Source organism: Carica papaya, chromosome 8 (assembly GCF_054855325.1).
Source record: "Carica papaya isolate Zhongbai chromosome 8, ASM5485532v1, whole genome shotgun sequence".
Classification (NCBI taxonomy): domain Eukaryota; kingdom Viridiplantae; phylum Streptophyta; class Magnoliopsida; order Brassicales; family Caricaceae; genus Carica; species Carica papaya.
Window position 1 is genome coordinate 33,766,331 of NC_142316.1, and position 26,601 is coordinate 33,792,931.

The 26,601-nt window shown below is 32.5% G+C and overlaps 2 protein-coding genes across 4 annotated transcripts; one reads left to right on the forward strand and one right to left on the reverse strand.

The window, feature by feature from the left end:
- Positions 1-2,433: 2,433 nt before the first annotated feature.
- Positions 2,434-6,885, reverse strand: LOC110810546 (structural maintenance of chromosomes flexible hinge domain protein). The gene is made up of 4 exons (XM_022036736.2): positions 6,050-6,885; positions 5,224-5,379; positions 4,112-4,798; positions 2,434-3,734 (listed from the first exon to the last, which is right to left on the reverse strand). The coding sequence occupies exons 1-4, from the start codon at positions 6,398-6,400 to the stop codon at positions 2,607-2,609; spliced, it is 2,322 nt and encodes a 773-aa protein (XP_021892428.2). The 5' UTR covers positions 6,401-6,885; the 3' UTR covers positions 2,434-2,606.
- An 8,472-nt stretch (positions 6,886-15,357) lies between these two features.
- LOC110810571 (ubiquitin carboxyl-terminal hydrolase 8-like) lies at positions 15,358-24,932 on the forward strand. 3 transcript variants are annotated; one of them, XM_022036768.2, is made up of 14 exons: positions 15,358-15,680; positions 16,127-16,348; positions 17,136-17,271; positions 19,045-19,104; positions 19,191-19,283; positions 19,715-19,808; positions 19,902-20,059; positions 20,139-20,279; positions 20,395-20,565; positions 21,335-21,592; positions 22,177-22,325; positions 23,119-23,649; positions 23,903-24,176; positions 24,641-24,932. In XM_022036768.2, the coding sequence occupies exons 1-14, from the start codon at positions 15,379-15,381 to the stop codon at positions 24,755-24,757; spliced, it is 2,706 nt and encodes a 901-aa protein (XP_021892460.2). In that variant the 5' UTR covers positions 15,358-15,378; the 3' UTR covers positions 24,758-24,932. The 3 variants fall into 3 exon arrangements, with proteins under 3 accessions (XP_021892460.2, XP_021892459.2, XP_088065354.1); XM_022036767.2 differs by having other exon boundaries at positions 15,359-15,680; positions 23,110-23,649; XM_088209228.1 differs by having other exon boundaries at positions 15,540-15,680; positions 16,058-16,348; positions 23,110-23,649.
- The last annotated feature ends 1,669 nt before the right edge of the window (positions 24,933-26,601 follow it).

Sequence of the window (26,601 nt, forward strand, 5' to 3'; positions counted from 1 at the left end):
TCAAAAAATCGAAACTTACCGGCAACGGGGTTCTCCGGTGCAGGAACTCTGTCGACTTACCTTTGCAGTTGGATGTTTTGGCTTCGGTCAACCTATAGAGAAAAAAACGGTGATTACAATGGTGGAAGAATTACACATAATGAAAATCGAGAAGGGCCCCATAGGAGGCGTTTTTTGTATTTTCCTGACCGTCCGATCGCGTCTGAGGAGGGAACGGATCCAGACCGTCCGTGCGCGCGGGAACGAATATGGACAGTCCCATCGCGGGCACTCGATCGCCACTGTGGCCTCCCGTATGGCACCGTGTCAGCGTCTCTTGCCAGGCGGCGCACTCCAGTACGTCGGGTCTGCTGATTGGGCGTCCTACATGGCACAATTTTTTTAAATTACGTTTCGACCCCCAATTTTTGAAATTTCTTTCAAAAATACCCCCAGAACCCAAATTTTTACTCATTTTTTCCAAAATTATTTTCAATTTCATTCTCCATTTAATTTTGTTCATTTTTATATTAATTAATAATTTATAAAATTAAAAATTAAATTTTATACATTAAATAAAAAATTTAAAAATTATATTTATACACTAATTTTAAATATTTTAAAATTAATTAAAGGTATTACAATAAATATCAACTAACATTATAAATAAACAATATAAAATATTTATCAATTAACATGAATAAAATTAAAAATTTGTTAGCAGTCCATTACAATTTTTGGCCCATGAAAAATATGGGCTCAATATTTATTAGACGAAGCCCATTGGAAGATAAATACGGTCTCAATCTCCATCTTCTCTCTTAAATCAAGCAATATTTCCAACTAATGAATTTAATTTTTACAAATTTATTAAAAATTCTAATCATATTATATTATATTATTGTATATAATTACCCGAGCAACCTATAAATTCTATATTTATATACAATAATATAATATTATTAAATATTTAGGTATTATAAAGAGTTAAAAAAAATTAAACGGATTAACATTATACCAAGGTAATACATAACTATTAATGTTTAAGTGATATTACGATAATTAATTTAGGTTTCGTCCTAACGAATCATAACGTACGATTATATTTTTTAAATTAAAATAATTATAATATATTTTTAAAATAAGTGGACCTAACTTTTTCTTTTTTTAAAAAAAAGAAAAAAATGTAATTGAAGTTGACAAATGAGTAGAATATTTGTTAGGAGAAAAAGGTAGCTCCCAAATAATTCTATTTTTTCCTCTTCATTTGACAAAAGCTGCTGCCTCATTAAGGATTGGTCTTGGATTACACCATGGTTTTTGGTATATACCTTGATTCCTGAGCTAAGGCAGTGTTTGGATCAAAAGTAATATTGTGTAGGAAACCCTAATCCAATACCAATCTACCCATTTGACCCTTTTGAGATTTTTACTTTTATTCCTTTGTCCCCATTAGAGTTTAATACTAATTATAAATCACAAATATAGAATTTTTTATATATTTACCAACCAAAGGTGGCCTAACGTAGGTCACGATTCACAAAGTTTTTAGGCCTTGGAAAGTTCTCTTCACAGCTTTGCAGCAAAACAGGAAAGCCAATTTCTCAATGATTATCTCCATTCAAACCTATCATTCTCTGCAACTCTCTGTAAAGCTCATTCTTTTCAACTCGACAAAAAAGGAGAATCTTTTGGGAAACTAAAATTTCTTCCTGTAAAACAAAATTTTACTTTCAAGTTACTGCTTCAAGAGTCCGACATTGTGAAGATGAGAAGCACCTTTCGTTGCCAAGTGAAATAATGCTTGTCGCTTGAATAATCCTTGTGGGTAAAAACTTTTTCACCTTTATCCCAAGCTCAGACGAAATTTTAATTTCCCTTTACCCCTGATTCGATTACAAACATACCTGAAAGCTAAAATGAAAGAAGAAAAACTAGTTAAGAGTACAGTTTACAGTAAACTCTCCAAGCAGAATCCTCCATTAATTTCCCCTTGACTGCTTGTGGCGTGGCTGTTGTCACTCCTGCCGCGGAAACCTCCTCATTGGGTGCATGGAAGAACTGAGGGAAGTGGAATTCAATTTGTAATTGGTGATGAAGAGGTGTCGATGACATTAATCCTTTCTTGACATCATTCTGCGATTTCCTTGCGACTGTCATTGCCAATTGATTTCAGAATAACTGTGACCTCATGCCTATTAAAATCACAATTTGAGAGTCTAATTAGAGAAGACTCGTTAGAATTAGAATGGCGTAACCTCAGTTTCCACTACACTAAGTTTTTTAGTGTCTGTGAAATGGAAGTTGGATTAATAAGAGCGTGTAAAAATTGGGAATCAGACGCCTTTGATACTTGAAGAAAGAAATTACAGCTCTATAGAAATTAGGAACATATGACCGAAAGTTTATATAGAAAAAAAAAAAAAAAAAAAAAAAAAAAAAAACCATTTCCACTTTGAGAGAAAAATTGTTTCCATTTCCAACCCAGATCAAAAGAAACATGCTTTCCCAATCTCAGACAGGTTCCCCTTTACCCCAGTTCGATTACAAACATACCCAAAAGCTAAAATAAAAGAAGAAAAACTAGTTAGAGTAATCACACTCTCTACAATTTACAGTAAAACTCTCTATGCAGAAACATCCGTTAAAGGAACCTCGACTAATTGTGGCGTGGCCATTGTCACTCCTGCCGTGGAAACCTCCTCATTGGGTGGCTGAAAGAACTGAGTGTAGTGGAATTCAATCTGTAATCGGTGATGAAGAGGTGTAGATGACATTAATCCTTTCTTGATATCATTCTGCAATTCCCTTATCGGTATTGCAGCTAGGAAGCTTTTTATGTACTCCTTGCATGACTCCTTCCCTTGGCACACAACTGCCTCTTCTTCGCCATTTTGCATTGATTCTTCACCCTTGGTTACTACCAAATCTTTCACAGGTCCTTCATCCTTAACGTCAGCCTGCTGAACCTGTAAAGAACTCTTGGGTTCCGCAGCTTTCTCACCTAACTGCTGATTACTGGTCTGTTTCTCATCAGATGACCGAGAAACACTTGGCAAGCTGCGGATTACAGTATTACTATCAAATTTCAGAATGTAGGCCTGGTTGCATCCCTCATAAAGCCTCTCTCCTAACGTATCCACAATGTAGTAAGCATCCGGTTCGACCTTGAGGATAAAAAAGTGGTCATTCCAACTGACAATGTAAACCTGAGGTTCGGAATTACTTTGACATTGTAATCCAGCATGGCTAATCTCATCCCAAATGTTATCAAAAGACATGGCACCTTCCAAGAAATCAAATCTCCCCTCTTCCATCCCCTCTGGGTGGAAAAACCCGATAAAGGATTTTTCCGGGAGTACAGTAAGTGGACGTATTTTGGCTTGGAGGACAGTCTCAAGGTCAAAGTGCTTGTCAGGAAATCTCTCCCTGTAAGTTTCGTTCTCACAGAGGTTACGCCATTCTAACGAGCCTTCTCTAATTAGACTATCAAATTGTGATTTAATAGGCATGAGATCACGGTTATTCTGAAACCAGTCAGCAATGACAGCCACAAGGGCTGTGCATGCACTCTCACCTGCTGCCCGCTCACTCCGCTGATCTATGGAAGCAAAGAACATCTGAGCCTGGAGTTTCATATGTCCATCCCTGCTTATAACTTCTTTTTGTTCCCAACTGCCTATAGCAAAACTGTCATCTCCAAATTCAGAAACTGATGTCCGATTAGCAGATGAATCTTCATCTGTTTTGTACCACTGCCAAAATGAATTCACAAACCTTGCAGTCAGAATTTAAGACTTTTGATTCCATATGAAGAGAGGAAATACAAGTAAAGGATGAGAGAATCCAATAAATCATATATATGTACTCTAAACAAAAACTAAATTAAGACAATGTTTGAAACAAATTCAAACTTTTGCGAAACGGGTTAGAAACCTAGACTTTTTTTTGATAGCATAGCAAAGTAATTTCAAAGCTTGAAGGAAAAGCTAGGGAAAGAAAACCAACTCGCTATCCAAAATGTCCATCTAGTTAACAAAATCAGCTAGCAGTTAATTACAGCTATCAATAACCATAAAGATTGGATCGATTTTAAAACCCGGAAATGACAGCGATAAAGCTGGCTTCTTACCCCAAGAGGAAGAGCTTCATCAGAACTAAGCTGTCGACGATCAAAATCAATGTCATCCCCACCTTCCTCACCATTACCCTTCTTTAGCAATGGTTCTCCTTTCGCTTTAGGAGATCTGAAGCTCAGCTTTCTCTTTCTCCAGGGCAAGATGCTACGCTTTGAACTTTGTAACAAGGACGGGTCAGAAGCAGATGCTGTTGAATCCTCAATCTGCAAGCAGCCCACGTCTGATTTCCGATTGCTGTAGTAAACCCAGTCCTCACCTTCCCCATTGATTCTCATACTGGAGTAAAATGATCCCCCAGCACAGTTTGCATAAGCCAGAGTTCCATAACTAAATGACTTCCTAACATTCGGATCCTCCTTGCCCTCATCCGATTCTCCTTCCTCATAATCATCAAGAGAATCCGAATCAAATGGATAATTATATTCACCATCGTCACTCCTGGCAGAGCCCCTGCCTTCACTACCCTCTTCTTCACGGCAAGCCTTCTTTGCTCTCCTGGCAGAAACATACCCGGTGAAAATCTTTACTTTCCTAAGACCAGCTTTAATTGCAGAAAGTTCATCCTTTTCTGTCGAGATAGATTCTCCGGCCGGGAGAGGAGATTGAACAGGTACTATTGCTCCCTGTACCGGTTCTGTCACTTCCTGAGCAGCTCTCAGCTCTAATAAGTTAAGAGATATCTGTATTATCAACACAAGAATGAGATCATGAAATCTGAAGATCTCACAGAATCAGTTGATCATTGAAAAATTTCAAGAAACAAGAGAAAAAAAAGAGTTGTCCGAACAAATTCAGGTGCATTTATGTTAAAGATAGAAGTAATCAAGATATTAAAGAGAAAGTAAATTAAGATGTTAAAGAGAAAATAAGTCAAAGTGCTAAAGATGAATGAAATCATGGTAATAAAGATGCAGAAAATCAGAGTGTTAAAAGAGGAAATAATCAGGGAATTAGAAATAAAGCAAATCAAATTAAAGGATAAAAATATTTCACTTGTAATTAATTATTTATTTCTTTTTCGGTTCTAGAAAGCATATATATAGATATATAAATATGTAATATTTAATGGAATACACATCAATCAAAACTATTCTTAACAACTTACACAGAGCATAGGACGAGGCTCAGCCATGCCAAAAGACAGTGTCAAGGGGATGCTTAACTCGAACTCTTTCTGATCAGATGCAGAAGCATATTCAGCAAGATTCAATAATGCTGTTCCGACAACAGGAACCTTGTTCTTTGGTCCCTGGTTAAAGCCCTGAATTTATAACCACAAAAAAGAAATTAACGATTGAAACAGATGAATCTGAAAAGCACTAACAATGATTAAGTCCTTCTCTGAAACAATGAACATATCAGATCAATGCCCTTGGAAATATCCCCTCACTCAAACTCGAAAGTCAACTCCGATAATGCACAATATTGATTTGTTGAATTACCTCCAAATATCAAATCAACCGAATTTAACCAAATAAAATTGCACCACTGATACTAAAAGTAATTCCAAAATCAGTGTAAACCCTAGAAATGAGTAAAATTCTCACAAGAGACAACAATAATCACTACTAGACAATAGACATACGTTCTTATTCATGAATCACAGCTCATAATCATATCAAGCTTCAATTCAATAATTGAGTCCCTGGACAAGTAAATCCAAAATTTGAAAATCATAAAGCTAATCCTATCTGGTATCTAGACGAAAAAAAAAAGAATAAAAAAGAAATCACCCAATCCAATTCTAGTGTCTCAAAAGGGAAAATCCAAATATGATTGATGGAAATCGGCGATGATCTCCCCCATTAAATTCCCAAAGAGAACACATAAATTCAAAAAATTTGAAGAGCAAATTAAATTGAGATAGAAAAAAGTCAAAGGGGGAAAGAAAAGAAGACGGCTTGTTTGGTGAGGGAGAAAATAAGACTCACATTAGTGAAGACAGTGAAACCGATCTCCCAAGGGTGAAAGACATTCTCCTTGTAAGCAGAGAGAGTGCATAGACTCAGAAATTCTTCGTCCTCCCATGAAACGACGCCGTCTTGTCCCACACCCTCCACTTCTTTGGTAAAGTTTCTCTTCACCGTTCGTCTGAGAGAACTCAGCGCCAACTTGGGTCCCTTCCAGCGAATCTCCACCGTCAATCTTTCCGCTTTCTCCGTCTCCGGTACACCCACACGGACCAGATCCCACCCCTCCAGCCTCCGCACAACCAACCTCACCTCGTACTTTTTCGAAACCAGAGGCGGCCATGGCCGCCACCTCATCATCTTCACCACCATTTCTCAGAGAAGAAGCAAACGGCGAAACCCACTAAATAAAAAACGCGATAACCAAAGAGAACAACAACCGTAAAATCCTCAGAAATTATCCTTGAAAAACCCAAAATCTTGCAATGTTTTTCCCACTTCTTCGTCGCATAAGTTACCCCAAAACCCCAAGAAAGAAGGAAAAAAGAAAGAAGAACTCAACTTCTGAGAATTCTCAACCGACCCAAGTGTTGAAATGCTATTATCTTCCTCCTCCACCCCAAAAAAGAAAGTAATTATAAAAAGAAACAAGGTTAGGATCTCTACAAAATATTGAAGAAGCAGTTAAAAAGGATATAGAAAAATGGAGATTGTACAAAATTTTCAAAGATTTTCTCTCGTCAAATAACTCTCTCTCTCGCTTTAGAAAGAATATGCCGTTATTTAGGCGATGAAATTTGCAGAGAGAAAGGAAAGGGAAAGGAAAGAGAGTCTTTCTTCTTATTTTATTATCAAGGCGGAAAAAACAGTGGGTATATATGCTGGTGGCGTGGGTAAAAACTTTTTTAACCGCGGTAAAAAAAACACCAAGTTTAAAAAAAAAAAAAAAAGAGCCAAAAATCGGAGTTCCGAGGTTAAAACTGAGTTGGATAACGGGGTTTTTCCCCGGCATTAACGCCGTCTTTAACCAGGTAGTTGACTTCCGTTCTTTTTGTCCTCCTTTCACATTTATTTATATTTACATACATTTCCAATTTTTGGCGTCTTTTTTTTTTTTTTTTCGAGTAGCCATTTTTTTTTTTTTCCATTTATTTTTTTTTTTTAAAAAAAAATTTTAATTTTTTTTCTTTTAAAATTTTTTTTTTTTTTTTTTTATAAATATTTTTATTTTTATAAATTAAAAAAAAATAAACTAAAAAATTTTTTATATTTAAAATTTTTTCTTGTATTGTCGAATATTTAATCTTTACTATCAAATTAAATTTTATATTTTTAGTTATCTTTTAATATAATAATTTGTAATATAATTATATTATTATACTAAAACATCTTTAATTTACATATAACGTACCCATATAACTTAAATGTTAAAACAAATGTGTGGATTATATACATATAGTTTTGGTTCTAAATTATATTTGGTAGTCAATCCATTTCCATAAAAGATTTACCTTCCCAACCAAACTTTGTCATTTTTGTTCTTAATAGGTTAGCCTATTCAACCTATTCACATCCTTTTCATACCATGATATATATATATATATATCATCGAAATAATAATACATAAGAAAATTAAATTAAATTTGAACCCGCAATTATTTTTTAAAAAATGTACTAATCATTAAATAAAATAATAGATGGTAATATAAACATATTGTATAATTAATATAAACAAATAAATAAATATTATTTATATTTATAATTTTTAAATTACGGGTAAAAGATATTACACATTTTTTATTTATATTTAGAATTCTTAAATTACGAATAAAAACATATTACTATATTTGTAAAATATATGGATATAGTAATAATGAAATATCATATATAGAATTACACGAATAATGTATAATTACAACCATTAATATATTAAGGTTATAATTTTTGCTAATGTTGAATTTTTTTCTTTTTTAGAGAAAAAGAACAACCACATTTACTATATTTAAATACACTCAACAAATAAAGAAATTATATTAGATCATTGAGCCACATCAAATATGTATTAATAGAAAAAAAAAAACAACTCTATAATTACGGAATAAAATACATAATATTTTAAATCTTCGAATATGTATAATAAATAAAGTCGTAGAACACGTTAAATTTAAATTTATTAATTACTATTCTATCGAGACAATTTTTTCGTATAAAATTAAAATTTTAACAATTTGATCAAAGACAAATCGTGGATTATATACCATCGGATTAACTAATTGAAATTATGTCATCAATAATTTTATAAGTAACCCAAAATAATTTGATTGAATTTAAAGAAAACCCTAAAAATACTAGTCCTAATAATTCACTATAAATGCAATAATTTTCCTAACTCTTTCATTAGAGTTTGATGATTGATGAATAATTATAAGCCAATGTGATGTTATAATTAGTTGGGAACCATTAAATTTTGTAAATCTTTCCTTAAACAACAAGTGATTACTTGTATAATGTCCATAACATGTGTATATATGTGTGTGTGTATATGTGTGTGGGGTTTGACTTTGCATGTGCATCACATGTCCACTACGTATCATCTAGATTTTAGCTTTAAATGGTGGATAGGTATCATGTGTGTGTGTGTGTGTGTATACATATATATATATATATATACATATATATACACACACACACACACACACACACACACATATATATATATATATATATAAGGATAGCCATGAAATGGGAGAAAGAAGAAGAAGCAAACATGAAGCTTCATTTCATTGGGGACCCTTTTCAATGGCTTTACAGCTTGAATTTTGAAGGTACTTGGTGGAATTATAGCCTTACAATTTTTGAGGCAAAATCATTTCATTCTTGCCAAATTGCAATTCTTAGTTTTAAATTAATTATAACCATAAAAATCAATATTAATTTTAAATTAATTAGTGGACTGATGTATACACATACCCACAATTATATATATGTACTCTACATATATATATATATATATACTAATATATCTAATAGTCCACTATAAATGAGACACAAGGCAAATGCCACTTTATTGACTATATAAAGTATTGACTAATAAGTAATAATTAAGCACCACCAATGCCTTTATTCACCAAGTCATAATGTTAACGGATGATGCAACCCCATGCCACCCATGTAATACAAAATTATATACATATATATATGTATATATATATATATATACGTACATATTATGTAATTCTATAGGCCATACCAACCACAAATTGAAAATCCAAGCAAAAATTAATTAACTAATAATGATGATTAATTAAAGCTAGCGGTGGTCGTGAATGTAGATTAATGAATATAAAGGTAACAAAAAGGAATTAAAAAAATAAATTAATATTAATTAAGTAGCCATCATGAACAAGTCTTATTATCGTTATTTTAGTTAATTAATATTAAATTAATCCATCGCAATAATTATTTCACATATATGGCGGTGAAATATGCACTATGAAACATTTTTAAAGTATTATTTATTAGCATAAATTATCAAATTAAATCTTCAAATTTTCATATTTATTATAATTTAATTTGTAATATATTTATATAACATTTTTATTAAAAATAAAAAAAAATATGTTATTAAAATAAAAATAAATTATAATATTAAAAAAATAAATCATTATATTAAAAATATTAAATTTTAATAAACTATATGTGAGCTGGTACGTGAGTTTAAAAATGCATAAATGACTGTCAATTTGATTAACCCTGTTTAAAAGTGATATGTTAAAATTAAACAGATATTAAAATTTAATACATCAAATAAAGTTTAAACTTTTTTTTATGTGCAAATAGTAAAAGTATTATTTCTAATTTTATGATGAGTTAAATTATAAATAATAAAAAATTAAAAATATAAATAGTCGGTTATAACTTTTAAATTATAAGTAAAATTTTTGTGTCACCATAAACAAAGAGTGTGTGAGAATTCTAAAAGATTACGCATTGATTTAATAGATTTTTTCTGCTAGAAATTCATGTACGCTTGTGTTTTAAATCTAATATTTTTGATTTAATATGAATAAATTAATTTATATTTAAATATAATTTTGTGAAATTACTATGAAAGAAAATAAATTAAGATATTAAAAATAAAATAAATTATTTGGTAATTAATTATCTACATTTTTATCATAAAAAACTTATATATATATATGTGGTTATAATATTCAATAAAAAACTATGCTTAATAAATTCAATTTACAAAATGTCAAAAAAATGAAAAAAGAAAACAAAATAAAATACCAAAACATCTTAACCTCGGAGGGGAGAAAAAAAAAAAAACAAAAAGCAGAAAGCGAAATGCGGACAAAAAAGTAGCCACAAACCGGAAACAAAAAGGGTGGAGTGGGCCCCCTCCGTGAAAATTACCTTCTTAATAAAACACGGTTTTGTTCACAACAGCCAATGAGAAAATGCCACGCGTCCATCAACGGGCACTACCAGACAAAGATCGGTGTAGTTATCTGTAGGCTAAAACTCCCGTCATTGGCAATTGTGACGATTCGACGATTTCCACGTCATTAATTAAAAAACATTTTAATTTATAAATGTTATATGAAAAATCAGATAAAATAATTTAATTAAAGTTTTTGGTAATATAAATCCATACGACTAAATTTAAAAACGGCGTATTAAGTTCACCTGAACGGCCGTTTCTGAGAAACCAAACAAGCCGTTAAAAACACGGGGAGAACAGCTGGATATGAGTCAGAAACGGGTGGAATAAAAATCGATTTATTCAACGTTTTTGACGGTTTCTGTTGACTGATTGTAATGCACACATTAAACAAATATAAAACGACCTCGTTTTGGTTATTTATTTATTATTTTCTTTTCGCGACACACCCTTCTGTCGTTTTGCTTTATTTTTTATCTTTAAGTTTGAATTTTTCTATAATATTTAATAATATATACAGCAAGAAAATAGTCAATAAAGTGCTAGTACGACTCAAATAAAATAAAATAAAATAATATAATAATACTTTTATTTTTATATATTATTTTCTCCAGCCAAAACCAACCACCCTTGATATTTATTTATTTTTTTATTCATCATTTTTTCTAATTTTCATATTTTATGCGTGCATGACGTAAAAAAAAAATGTCCACTAGTAGTGCGGTCGTCTGACACGTGACATGCCCAGCTAAATAAGTACGATACATATATATATATATATATAATACATTTTTTAATTTAAATAATAATTATCTTACTAAGCATTTCTTAATTTTACTTTAAAAAAATGTGGTTATGGTAATATTGAATTTAAATTATTGGAAAAAAAATTAATTATTTTAAAACAGTCTTAAAGGACTAAAAATATATAATAAAAAAAATAAAATAAAATGAAAATTATACAGCTCATTGAAACTTGACAAAATCTAAGGGCAGCCACAAAACAAAAAGGCTGGGGATGCAGACTACAGCAACAGGAGGCCGATACAACCACAATATCTATCTATATATATATATATGTATATATTGGTAAAAAATACAGTAGAAATTACTATATAATATGTATATATATATATATATGATAACTGCGTAAAGTTAAGTTATTATAAAATTAAAAATTTAAATGATAAATAAATGTGATGATTCTTTGTAAAATTCTAATATATGAATATTATTTTCAGACTTTTTTAAAAGGTAATTATTAATTAACGGGATAACGATTAGTATCATTATCGTAATTATATCATTAATATAATTAAAATATTTAATCTTAATTAGCAATTTATAAAAGGAAAAGATAATCAATTAAGATGATTAACGTTAGGTTAATTAGGTTATAAAAAAATTAATTTACTAATATATTGATAAAATTACATCAACTAAATTAATTTAAGTCTTAATTATTTTATTATGTTTTGAGAGTAACAAAATTATTATAATTTTTTTAATAAAAAATTAGTCATGTAAATTATTAGTTATATATTACTTTTATTCTAATTATTATTTTTATTTTTTGGGAAAAAGTAACGGACCGTGACGTTAGCCCAGTGCACATGCAATATGTCCATTGTCTGGTACATGGCTCAGCCATGTAATTTTAATTTATGGAATGTTTTTCTTTTCGTGTAACAAAATATTAAAATATTAAAAAGGAAATTAATATATATATATATATATATATATTAAAATTAATGAAAAATTTGACTAGGCTGACTCAATATATATCATTGATTGAATTCCATTTATGGCAAATTTTAATTCTTAATTCATATTATTAAGAATTTTAATTTTCTCTATTTCAAATTAAGATTAAAATAGAAATAATTCATATTTTAATTATACAAAGGTAGGTACATATATATATATTTTTGTGTGTGTGTGTGTATATGCCCTAAAGTTGCAATTAAATTGATCTTCATGGTTCTCTTTCACATGGTTCATGCATTGTACAAAATTAGAAGAAAGAAACTTTTCCATAAAAGCAACCTAAGAAGAAAGCAAACGCAAGAAGGCGAGGACGATTTCGTGTGAATATATACGTGATCGAGAATTAACAATTTCGAGTTGTCTGTAATTAATTTGAATTATTACAAATTTTAGTGAAATACTGAATTTGACATTTCATATTTACTTTTATATAACTATACTAATTGAAGTTAAGTATTTTTTTTTAAAAATTAAAAGAGTTAGGTCAACTATTTAATCAAATTATATTTAGCGTGTTTTCTATCTTTTTTCGAGAAACAAGTGAACTATTTTTTTTTCCCTTCAAAATTATGTTTAATTTTATATGTGACAATTCCCGCCAAGATTTTTTTGTTAATCGGGAAAAGAATTTGTATGAATTAGAGTTTTTGACAAATTACGAGGCAAATTATCAAATATTTAACATAATTTTAATAATATTTAGTTTCGTTCAAGTAATAGATTCTAACTAATATCATTTATGTATACAAATACGTAATAGCAAAACAACAAAGTATTTCAAAACACATGCCAAATGAAAATTTAGATACATAGAATTCATTATATTTATTTTAATGTATATTTTTTTTAAAAAATATTTATATAACAAAATCACGTCTATAGAATCATATAAACGTGCACAATAACAATTAATCTGTAGGGTAATTAATAGCGATTAATTATACATATACTACATTGTTTAAATTGGGTTTAACTCAATTAATTAATTTTTCAAAATTCACTTAAGATTGAAGGAAATGGTGGGTAAAATTTTTGAAATTGATCTCAAAATAGGTTGGGACCATGATTTGAATGAAGGAAATTATTAATGGGGAGGGGCCAAAATTCAACTTTTAATTTTGCTCCTCAAGTGGTAAATAAGGGTTCCCATAAAATTATTTTTGCCTTCATTTTGGAGGACACTTTTCTTTTTTGCTTTCTAGTCTATCAACCATACGTTGACACCATTTTGGTTCTTCAAACCTCCTCCACCAAGCACCTATACAAGCACATCATTTGACCCCTTTTCTTCTTTTCACAAGCACAAAATTTAAACCAAACATATACATATACGTATACATATATACACATGTATGTGTATATATGTATATGTGTGTTATAACATTTTCTACATGGGTTTGATTGATCTCTCAAGACTTTTAAGGGGATATTTGAGTTTTATTGTCAAATATATTTTTTATAGCCACTATTGTTGAAGATAAGAATTGGGTATCATTTGCAAATTCATAGAGTTTATGGAATTTATTGATAAATTTGAATTTTTATTCCATTGAAAAACCCATACAAATTTTAGTAGGATATGGTAACGTGAAATTAGTGTATCGTATTCCAAATTTTACATGCGGTTAAATTTCTATAGTCTTGAGTAAATTTTCAAAACACATACATACGTATATACACATATACGTATACATACACATGCACACACACACACACGCGAAGGATACATTTATTGTTGCCTTCCCAAATGCCAAAAGGAAAGCATGAAGTTGTGTTGAATCTCAAAACGCAACGTATTTAGATACTACAAGCAAGGTATTCTTCGCACCGTAACTATTCGTACTCAATTTAAAAATCTATTCAATTCAAAGTTATATATAATCAATTCGCCTACGAAAATTAATTAAAAAAAAAATACGAGTTTGTTTCCACACGAACGGACTTGTGTTACAAGAATTATTTTATTTCGATGAACCAAGCAAGCGGAAAGGACGAGTTACAAACAAGAAAGAATGTAATAAAGAAAAAAAAATATAAATTAATAGAAATAAAATATAATCAAGGAAGTTCTATAAAATCCAGAATAAATATTAAAAAATTAATAGAAATAAAATATATAAGAAATTAAGTCAATTTCTAAATAAATAAATAAATAAAAAGTATTTAATTACTGAAAAGAAAAATTAAAAAAAAAGGAAAGAAAGAAATTAGCAGGCCCAGTCTACGATAATGGGTTTTGATATCAGAAGCTGCCAATTTCAAAAGGTGCAATTATATGGAGACACCACTCTTTTCTCCATCCCATGCATTTGACTATAACTTTATTTTATAATAATTTACTTTATGATATTTTTAATTTAATTTTTTTTAAAAAATCACGTGACGTCAATATTAAATAATTCACCAAAAAAGTATGTTATAATGGGAAAAAAAATATATATAAATTTAGACCTCCCAAAAACCATATGGCATAATTTGGTTGGGTCCAAAGAGCATAATAGATTAAGACCGTATAGGAAACCGAAATTTGGTCGTCTCCAATAAATCCCAAAAAAGCCCAAAAAATTATTTTATTTTTTTAGATAAAGTTTGATAAAAAAATTAAATTAAATATAAAATTTTAAATTATCTTATCCAAAAATTTATCAAAACAGCTACTGCAGCTTTTTACTTTTTTTTTTTTGGTAAAACAGTGGGTTCTAGAGCAGTGGATGCCACGTGTCGTCATCCTAACAGCCCGATTGCCGGCCGTGGCCCCACAAGAGTCTAGGATCCACGTCCGAAACTGACAGTGAAATACCCACCCCTATCCTTGTTTCTGTTTCAGTCAAATGGCGCGTGGACTTCACGCACACTCGCTATTTACCCATTCGAATATCCCCTCAGAAGAAAAAAGGAAAATGAAAAGCTACGACACCTAAGAAGCAACTCCCCCCTACCAACAGGCAACCGCAGCAAAAACAGTTATAAGCATTTACCTTTAAAATCAAAATTAAAAAAAGATTATTTAGCAACTAATCAAAATAATTAACAGTAAAGATTCGTAATTAAGACCCAAACCCAAAGTTTTTAATTGCTGTAGAAGTTGCTTTATTTTGATTATTATATATGTATAATTATTTATAATTATATTATTGTTATGAGCCGAATCACAGAGAAGCTCCGGTTTCCTGTCGTCGTCACGAAATCCACCGCGGGCTTTCTCTCGTTGAGCCTAGCCAGGTTGTCTGACTCCACTATCCGCCTCTGCAAATTGGTCGTATCCAAAACCCTAGCTGTCATTTTCTCCTCCATGGACGACCTCTTCTTCGCCGACGACGATTTCGACCTCGACATCCCTCAGGCTCTCCCGCTCTCCGTCGTCCCCGCTTCCGATACTCTTTCCCGAGAAGTAGACGGCGGAGGAGAAGATAGAGACAAGCTCTATCTTGTTAAATACGGGTGCGCTTTTCTTTTAGTTGCTATCTATCGTTGTTAGAGGTGGTTTGCTTGCTCTGTTTGCCGGGAAATGGGAGGGAAGTAGATGTGGAAAAGGAAGTTGCATGATGAGTTTAATCGAAAAAATTCAAGTAATTACTATTTCTTGTAGTTTTTAAAGGATATTGGAGTGTTCTTGTTTTGGAAAGTCCTTTGATGTTGGTTCTAGGATTTTCTCTTTCTCACCTGAAATCGAAATGGATTTGATCATAAAGGTTCGTGGCTAATTTTAGTTAAACTCCGTTGTTACTGATATGAATGGCGTTAAAAGATACTCGTAGGTGTCCTTGTCTAGAGGGGATTCAGTTCAATTTGGCTTTTGAAATTGGAAATTCTTTTAGAGGTATCTTGAGCACGGCGCTGAAGAAAGTAGGCTGCCTCTTAACTTCGTGAACTTGTGTGGAATTCAGCTGGTTGAAAGAGACGCAAATTTTTGATGGCAATGCTGAGCGAAGTAGAGTCTTGCTATACTCCGTCTCGTCGGTGGTTGATGAAGCTGACTCTGAAATTGTGCTGCATTTGAGAAAGGAAGAGGGTTCTAAGAGTGAGAGGAGACAGAACAAGGAAGAAGGGACTTCGGGCAGTGATTATGTTTTGCTTCCTGAAGCAATGTGGGTTCGGGCACTAAAATGGTGAGGGAAGATGTCTTGATGGTATTTTGTTTCATCTTTCTTTTCGTGCTTGAGATTTTTTTATTATACATGTCAAGTGGAGCCTCTTAGAGCTACCTGTTTGTTTGTTTGTTTGTTTTTTTTTGTGATAAATCACTAATTTCAATGTCAGTATATTAATCAATCAAATTGATGCCTCCTTTACACACAGCATTTCCCACAGAAAAGTTTAGTTTACACACAGATTTTTTCGAGCCCATTGTCACTAGGGGGGCTCTTAACATTTCTTTATTTGTAACTTTACAAATTTAACCAGCTGTAGAGAGTTGCAAGTTTTGCATTCAGGTAACCTCCGTTGGCTTCACTCTGATATGATCAATAGGTTGAGCGATCTTAGGCAATGCTGGCTTTTACTGAACTAAGTGTTTTTCTGTTTGTAATGTATTAATCCTGTTTCCGAGGTAAGGATCCTTAGGTACTATATATAACTGTAGATAAACTGTACACCTAAGTCAAACCAAAACAAGTTTTGGAAAAAGCAAGATTTCTTTTCCATGTCCACAATGCTAGCAAATGAATTGGCATGTGGGGTTAGTGTGCTGCTGGCAAAATGGAGGCAGAAGGAATTCTTGCTTTATTAGTTTATTACTGCTTAACTTTTCTGTCTCTTCTTTAAACATTCATGGACATGACTAGGCGTCGTTTTCTTGTTGCTACGTATGCAGATCATTATTGTTTCATTTGAGCTTTTAAGAACTCATAAATCTACATATAACTAAACATTTGTCCTTGTTTGTTCTTTATATAGGCATAATGATCATAAAGTGCCAGGAGAGGATGACCTTTATGCCTCACGAGATCATATCCAGAATATATTTCCTCTACAAATTAGCCTTTCACTTTCATCTGAAACAAATTCCTTGGTAGTAAACATCAAATTAAAGGTTAGTTTTGTGTTTTAACCTGTTGTAGCCTTCTTAGAAATACAAATTTAAGAATTCATTATGACTGTTGACACGTGTAATCTTCAGAATGAGTCTGATGCTCACAGAGAAAAAGGAGTTAGGTTGGAACCTTGAGATTTTCCTTAGAAATGCTAACTGCTTGTTCGTGTGTGCTTGTTTGTGAGGAAAGGCAAATCAAGATATGAAGTATGAGCTTGACAGTTGAGAAGCTGGATATCAATAATCCAATCCATTTGTGGAAGCTCATGAGTTTAGCTTCCTGGTTTCCTTCTTAGCGAGAATTATTGTTAACAAATCCCTTTTTAATGTTGTTTTCTTCTTTTAGACATTCTATAGTATCGTATTTGAGTAATTTCATGCAAACTGCTACTTACATGTGTGTTGAACTGGAGGCTAATCTCATGAAAACAGAAAAAGGAAACGCTGTACTTTAACAGGACTAGAGATCATTGATTCCCTGCCCAAGTGTTTGTTGACCATGAATCCCATTTTGGAAAAATGGGGTTCCCTTATTAAGATTTTGGTTTCTAATTTCTTTAAATCTCTTGTATATAGTATGCACCTCCTGTGCCTCTTAACTATATTTCTTTTTCTTCTTAACAAAAGATTTCTTTTGTTCCTCGTGTTGTTTTGGTAAGTGCAACTGTTGAGGTCCTGTTCCAGTAATTACTTGTGAATTCAGCCTCAGTTGTTGCTTTGTGAAACTTGATGATTGTTTCTATGTTTCTAACTTGGTTAACATGGAAACTCTACACCCAAAAAGTGTATGGTTTCTAATTTATGTTTATGGTAACTGATGTAATTGGCATTTGTTGACTGCTTAGTGTGTACCCCATGAACAGGGTTGAAATTGGAATAAACTATAAATGAAGAAGTTTCAATTAGGTTTCTTGGTCAGCTCTTAATACTGGAGTGTGAGATTCTTCTGAAACATATTGCCAAAGGTTTTGTCAGATATTGAGGCCTGTTTATGATATTTTATTTTATACACATCTCAGTCAAGCCTGAAATATAGCTTTGGAAAATCCTACTGATTATGGTTATAGTCTCGTGCGTCATCTTTGGTGTAGTAGATTTATAATCACCACAGCCTATTATTGGAAAGGATGGATGGCTGAGTATATTTTCACCCTAGCTTGACTACTGAGATTCTGTCATGGGATTAATGCAATCGCTCTTATTGGGTAAACATCCCATGATGTTGTGAAATATCTAGTAAAAATAGATTGGTATGTTCTGGTGTAATATGAGCATGTTTTTTTTGTGGAGGTGACAGATGGGTTTTAGTTCACGACCCTCTCTGTTAAATATGCCAAACATTTCTAGCAAAGTTAAACATTTTTTGTGGACTCTCCCTTGAAATTAATTGGACTCAGGATCAGCACAGCAGGATATTTTGAGAGTCATGTTTGATTCTTGCAGTTGTTTATGTATTTCTTGTCAATAGCCATTCTGCTTTCTTGGCAAGAATGGTAAATATGCCTTTATTTGTTTTTTTGTGGTCTTCACATGTTTTATATCGTTTCCTGTTCTGATGACCCAAGCATAAATTCTTGTACTTGGTTTACAGTTTGGTACATGGTGTCTGTACATTGATACTTGCATCCTTTTCTCAGATGCTATACAGTCATATTGGGTTGATTGAGCTCATATATTATATATAAACACGCTGCGTCTTTCGAAGTGTTAACTCTTAATATTGTTTTCTTTTTGAGTAGGGGCTATTGTTTTTGACTATAGATTACCTTTCAGGACAACTTTGTTGACCCTTACAAGAAGGCATGCGATATTTTCAGTTCCAAAACTGGCTTGGTGAGTTTGTTATGATTGATTTTTTTCGGATTGGTTTCTTATTCCGATATGGTTGTTTAAATTTCAAATTGATAATTTTTCTACAGTTACACATTTGGGACTTCTCAGGGCGGACATCCCAGTTTTTTGTGAATGATGGAAATAATTTGTCTATTGATTCTCCTGGACAATCAAGACAGGTGGGACCAGTTTATCATGTCATAAAATTTCTTAATTTAATATTCTATAAGCATAACTGAGCGCTTACCTGAAAGTGGAATACTTTAGCTGAATCTCAGAGCATGTCAATGTTGTTCTGTTGAAATTCTTTGCCAAGTTTTAACATATTTTCCAATATTTTAGGCCAAGTGTTAGTTCCAGATGCTCCAATTATGGCTTTCCATGAGAGCTACAGTTCTTAGTTGATTGCAATAGAACAGAGCTTGTAGTTTTGTACTTGTACATTAATGATTGTTAGCTGATGTTACGATTCTGTTGTTACTCTTATTGTGGTGAATTGCTTATTACACCTCCACATTTCTTTTCACTTTTAAGCTTCCATCTTTTTACCGTTGATATCTAGTTGTTCATTTGTGGGATTCATATGCCTGGATGAATGCTCTCTATGCAGATTCACCTTAGACTGTATGTCTATGGATTTTCAGATTCTACAGAGGAAAGAAACGACAGGATGGAACAAATGTCCCAGCTGGAATCCCTACCTGGTATCGGCTCGATTAAGATGATTGGGAATAGTTACCATTTAAACTCTTACTAGATCTTAACAAATTTCTTTTCTTCTGTTGATGGCTATACAGGAGTTGGTCAATTAGGCTTGACAGGATTAAAGAATCTTGGAAATACTTGTTTCATGAACAGTGCAATCCAGTGTTTGGCGCACACTCCTGAACTTGTCGATTTCTTTCTTGGAGACTATTGGAAAGAGATTAATTATGAAAATCCTTTGGGGGTGAATGTATACAATCATATCTCTTGTGATAACTTTTTTTGTTTCTCTTTCACCTTCTTGCATTTACTGTTAACCGGCCGTACAGGGGAAGCTTGCCTTGTCTTTTGGAGAACTATTAAGAAAGTTGTGGGTTCCTGGAGCTGTTCCTGTGGCACCAGGAAAGTTCAAATTAAAACTTTCCAAGTTTGCTCCTCAATTCAGTGGTTATAACCAACATGATTCTCAAGTTAGTGGAGTTATTCATTTTTAATCAATTTTCTCTTATATCAGTAACGGACTGCTATATTTCATGATACTTTGGAGCATAAATCTTTTTTTAAGTGCAACGGTTTGTATCACAGGAGTTTCTTGCATTCTTATTGGATGGATTGCATGAAGATTTGAATCGTGTGAAACATAAACCATATATAGAAGTGAGGGATGCTGAAGGCCGTCTAGACGAAGAAATAGCTGAAGAATATTGGCGAAATCATTTGGCTCGCAATGATTCCATCATAGTTGACTTGTACCAGGTGTGTCTTACAATAAACTATTTTGTATTTGAGTTGTCAACAGGATATTTTTACATGTCTGTTTTGATTTTTTTTTTTCAAATTTACGTCTGTTTGGAGAAACGTAAGATTTTGGCATACCTGGGTCCTCATAGACTTCTGTAGCATCATCAATATGAACCGAGGAGAAGATTTGGAGAGATCTTTTATCTACTATTGGCGTGTAAATATCTTTTGTACATCGTTGCACCCATGTTAATATAATCTTTTTATTTTTCACTTTGAAAAGAACATTTTCTTAATAAAAGAGAAAAATTATTAAAAGAGGGGAAAAAGTATATTCTCCTCGCACAATGAAAAAAGAAAAGAGAACCAACATCAACAACTTAACAATTCAATCTTTTTTCGCAAAATAGCTAAATAAGATCATGAATGGTAGCTCAAAGAGACACTGGGGAAACCATTTATAACTCTGAGCAGTTAAACTGGTTGGAAGCAGATGTTTAAAGGGGCTAGCATTTCTCTCCAATTACAACATGACAAACAGGGAAAGACAGCCCCTTTCCAAAGCATTCAACCTGTTGAAATGGAACATTCAAAAGACTTGGAAGGGAGACCCATTTCGCCCCAAAAATAGTGGACAGAAGTCTTCTAATTCCCTTCTTTCATGACTTAGTAAATTTAAAAGGATGTTCTCAGCCATCATCTTAAATTCATTATAGAGTCCAAATGTTCCTGGTTTCTTCAATTGAATGATTGTAGTTCTTTCCTTTCCCGCCTTTAATTGCAGGGCCAGTATCGGTCGACATTGGTTTGTCCTGTCTGCAAGACAGTGTCTGTCACATTTGATCCCTTTATGTACCTATCATTGCCTTTGCCTTCAACAACGATGCGGAAAATGACTTTGACTGTCTTGAGCACCGATGGGGTTACTAGGCCATGTCCGTTTACAATAACTGTACCAAAGTGTGGGAGGCTTAAGGATCTTATTGAGGCCCTAAGCATTGCATGTTCTTTGAGAAATGATGAAAGCCTTTTGGTAGCAGAGGTAAGTTATATATAGTTTTTACTAGTGGTTGTTGCATGTCGTGACTGGTTCCTGTGCATCAAGGGATCACATTTTGGCTAACTGTTGGATCAGAAGCATTGGCTGTTAAGCAATTCTTTTCTTTTCCATAGCAAGCTGTTGAACAATGTTTTGGACACTGAACTTCTTGTATCTTTCCCTTGTTCATAGCATACAAGTGGTAATGTTATTTTTCTCTTCCTCCACAAAAGAATTAGGGTTCGAGTCTTGAGCTATGCACCTGTTGGGAAATTGAAGTAGGACTATTAAGCAAAGAAAAAAAAAGAAGGTACTGATTGATTATAGGCTTATCAAAAGCAGATTAATTAGATTTTTAAGATGAATGCCTGAGATACACACTTTTTCCTCGCTTAATAACCAAGAGCATGTCAAATTACACCATCTGAGCACAGTTAATATAAAAATCACTAGTTTTTGTGTATATCCATGTTTTTTGGAACCTTTTTAACTTCTAAAAATTATCTTGGTGACAATTAATGGTTTTTTGTCAATTTGTGTGCATGTTTATCTGATCAGCGTCTTACATTTAGTGTTTGGATGTGTAGATATACAGAAGCAAGATATTTCGCATGCTGGATGAGCTCTCTGATTCATTAGCCTTGATACGGGATGATGACAAATTGGTTGCGTATCGGTTATCAAAAGCTACTGAGGCATATCCTTTAGTTGTCTTCATGCATCATCAAGTTGAAACGTAAGCTTACTTACACTTGTCTATATGTTATATGAAGTGATAGCTTAGTGCAATACTATCTTGAATAACTTTTACTGCGAAATACAATATTTTGCTGTACAAGACTGAGTCAAGGTAGCAGTTATCCATGATAGAAACAGGCAAAGTTGCCATTTGACCCAGCACATTTGCGTAATAATCAGCTGTACCTAGCTCCATTATAAGCGCCGGGTTTAACACATACAAAGTATTTGAAATCTTCAAAAGCCAAGCAGCCATAAGCGGCTTGATGCAACTTTTGTGTTTGGTACCTTTTCTATTTTCAAGGGGCAAAATATAGTTTCACCTGTGTATTTTGGCCTGATTGCAGTTTAATCTCTGCGAACTTTTTTCGACAGTTTGGTACCCTGTGGTTTGACTTTTTGGCATTTATATAAATATGTCAACTTTTTAGAGGAAATTTCTATTTGTCTGGACTTCTAAACAGGGACAGTTAGAAGTTTAAGGCTAAATAAATTAAAATCAGAAAAAAAACTAAAAAATAAAAAGGTGAATGATTTTACATATAATGATAAAAAACAAAATACAAACTATTGAACTGTCTCAAATTATTATAGGGATTAAACTGCACTTAACCCATACTAAAGGGGGTGAAACTGTAATTTGCTATATTTTTAATAAATATTATTTAAAAGGATTGTCTTAACTTCTTTTCATGTCCTTAAAGATCATTGAGGTTTTGTATCTCATCAATTTCAGAGTCGGGATTTTCTGTTTATTTATTTATTTAACTTTTGGGTATTAGGTATTCCAGCTTTGGGAAGACAGCTCCAAATTTGAAACTTTTTGGTATTCCTCTTGTAGCAAGGTTGAATGATTTTCCGAGTGGTCCCAATATTTGTAGCCTATTTATGAAACTACTTGGTCCATTTTTGATGCCTGTTGAAGATGTATTAGAATATGATGATGGTGCTAATGAAGATTCTGCAATGGAGGATACCATTAACCCCTCAGTTTCAGACAGTGAGGGAAGCTCTGATATTGAGAGTGGGGATGGGCGTCGTTTGAACACTGACTTTCAATTCTACTTGATGGTTGATAAAATGGACTTAATGGAGATAAAGATGGATGAACCACTGCTGATCCCAAGGGTCATGAAAAGGCTGGATATAGTTGTTTTCTGGAAAGATAATATGAATGAAAAATATGATACATATCTTCTCAGCTCATTGCCAGAGGTTTTCAAGCCCCAGATTTTCACGAGGAAGCCCCAGGAGTCTGTATCTTTGTACAAATGTCTTGAAGCATTCTTGAAGGAAGAGCCTCTAGGACCAGAAGATATGTGGTCAGTATGGATCTCTTTTGTATTTCTTATGTTGGCTACAAATCTTTTACTCCTCAATTATCAAACATTCTGTCATGTGCTGTTTCTTTTACTTCCCAGAAGAGCTGTAAATTAGAAAATTTCAGGTAAACCATGTTTATCTCCTGATGAGACAAAAGCTTTTCCATGCTTATCTTCAACTGGCCTGTGTGTAACTATGGGGTGCTTAATTCTTCATGCCTCTTTGATACTAGATATTTTTGTCTGATTTTAGGTACTGCCCAAACTGCAAGAAGCATCGACAAGCAATCAAAAAGTTAGATCTGTGGAGATTGCCTGAAATTTTGGTTATTCACTTAAAGAGGTTCTCATACAGCCGATTTTTTAAGAACAAGCTGGAAACATTTGTTGACTTTCCAGTTGATGATCTTGATCTCTCCGGTTACATTACCCATAAGAACAGACAATCATCAAATCATTATATGCTGTATGCAATGAGTAATCACTATGGTGGAATGGGAGGGGGTCACTATACTGCATCTGTTGCTGTAAGTAGTGTTTTGTTGTTTTCCACAATTTTTTTTTTATTGCATCTCGTAAAGAATTTAACCTGAATATTTGACTAGTCTTCTAGTCCATCTAAGAATCAGTATAATATGATCTGCAGTTTTTTATGATGGTCTAAAATTATTATTTGATTGTAATCTGTTTCATGTGCATTTTGGTTTAGAGGTAATTATTTATTTCAATAAAAGGAGCATATGATTTGGAGAAGTTGAATTTCTTCCCATAGTATTAATTTCAGCGGGTGCTTTAGAGTGTACAAAATGAAGTTTGCGATGGAATTAACTGTAAAAGGAATTAATAGCTTATTGAATTTCTATTTAATGCACATGTATTTAAGGTGATCTACTTTTGCCTTACAGATCATGTTTTATTTTTCGGCTCAATTTGTTTTTATAAGTAAGATAGTTTGATCCATGTTTAACCAATGTATACTACTCGGTTGCAGCACCAGCGTTGCAGGTGGTATGAATTTGACGATGAAAGTGTGTCCCCCATCAGTGAGGACGATATCAAAACTTCCGCTGCTTATGTACTGTTCTATCGGAGAATCCCAGATACGTAGCCTTTACCTGTTTGTACGGTTGACTTTGTAATTTGATTTAGAGCTCAGCTTCCGTCCTACAAAGCTTTATTGGTAGGAGTGGTGCCATTGTGGGTATAGTTCAGAGTAAAAAAGAAATGCAGATAAGGAATGAAGGATTTCATACTGTACAGCCTCAAAGGATACACCAAAATTGGTTAGTTATTTTCATTGGCAAGTACCCTTATGTTGTTACTTGTACACTCGTTTAAGGGTGAAAAATCATGGACATTTAATTGACAATAGATGCATAGACATTTCACCTTCCCTGGAAACGCACGAGTTTAACGATGAATCTATAATATTTCTTGGTTTCTCAGGCTTCTACCGCCTTATATTAATATATACATATATATTAATTTTAAGATATTGTGTTTTCTTTTTCATGTGGAAACAAACCCTGGTAAGTATTGCAGGAGGAACTTTTGACAATGGAAAACTGTGAGGAATTTGTTTCGAAATGCACGAAAAATCGACTTTAAGCAGGTTGTGTTGATGGTGTCGTGACAGGCAGCGGGGTATCCGCCATTCTCCTTTAAAAGATTGATTCTTATTCTTTTTTTTTTTTTTTTTTTTTTTGGTTCCACAGAAAAAGAAAACGAGAAAGAAACTAAAGAGACAAAGGTAAAAGGAAAAGAGTAGCCGGCTGCTACTGATGCAGCTGTCTCCCTCCATGAAGATCGCAAAAACCTTGGAGTGGATCCAATTCTAAACATGCAAATGCGAATTCTCCTTGAAAATAAAGAGAGAGAGAGAAAAAGAAAAGCTCTCGTAAATCTGAGCCGTGACTGCTGTAAAGTTGGTTTCATTCTACATTACTTTTTAGTTGAAAATAATCTTCTGAGGCGTTTGATAGAAGTAGTTACGATGGTTTAAAAATGTGAGTAAAAAAAAAAAAAAAAAATTATTAAGACTAAAATTATGTATATATGTATTTCTTTCTGAAAAAAATCAACATAATGTATTAATACCATTTTGTAGGTAGTTTTATTAGTTACTGTTGTGATGGATGTGCTGTGTAGCCCAATTTGTCAGAGGACTCATCTTGAATGTCACGTTACCGTGTCCAAAAAAATATTTCATTTTCTTTTTTGGCTTCGAAAACAACATTCCCGTAATTTAAGTACTTTATTCGTCCTCCTCCGTTTAAGAAAAATTATAATTATAATTACTTAATATATTTTTTTTTATATAATCTATAGTTAATTATTTTAGTTTTTAATATATTTAATTTGATTATAATCGATTATGTCTCATCACACACTTTTGAAATAATAATTAAATAATTAAAAAGTCATTTAAATTTTTTATTTTATCGCTAAACGACGATTTAAACAAATGTTTCTGACTGATCGGTAAATATTAATTTTTTATTTTTTTATCGACAGGTCTCTACCGAATAATTTTTAATAATGTCTCGTTAATAATATTACGAACGTTTTTTTAACTAAGAATGTACTTGATGAGAAAAATTTTTAAATTGATAAAAAACAATAATAAACCGAGTTGGGTACGAAATGTCATTAAAATTAGGGAGATATTTTGGCATTGGATGGTGAAACGTGTTTCTTTCTCTATTGGAATTTCCTTTTTTAGTACCAAGGAATTTAATACATTCACACACACACATATATATATATATATATAGACACTGAAATTAAGAAGAGAAATTAAATTAAAACCCAAGTTATTTCCTTTAATTTTCCCGACATGCAGAGAAATCCCATTTTCTTTAATTTGGTAAAACCAGAAAAAACCCTCTTTTGATTAAATCAATTCGTTTATATTTATTATAATTATTGAATAAAAAATCAGTGTCACATTAA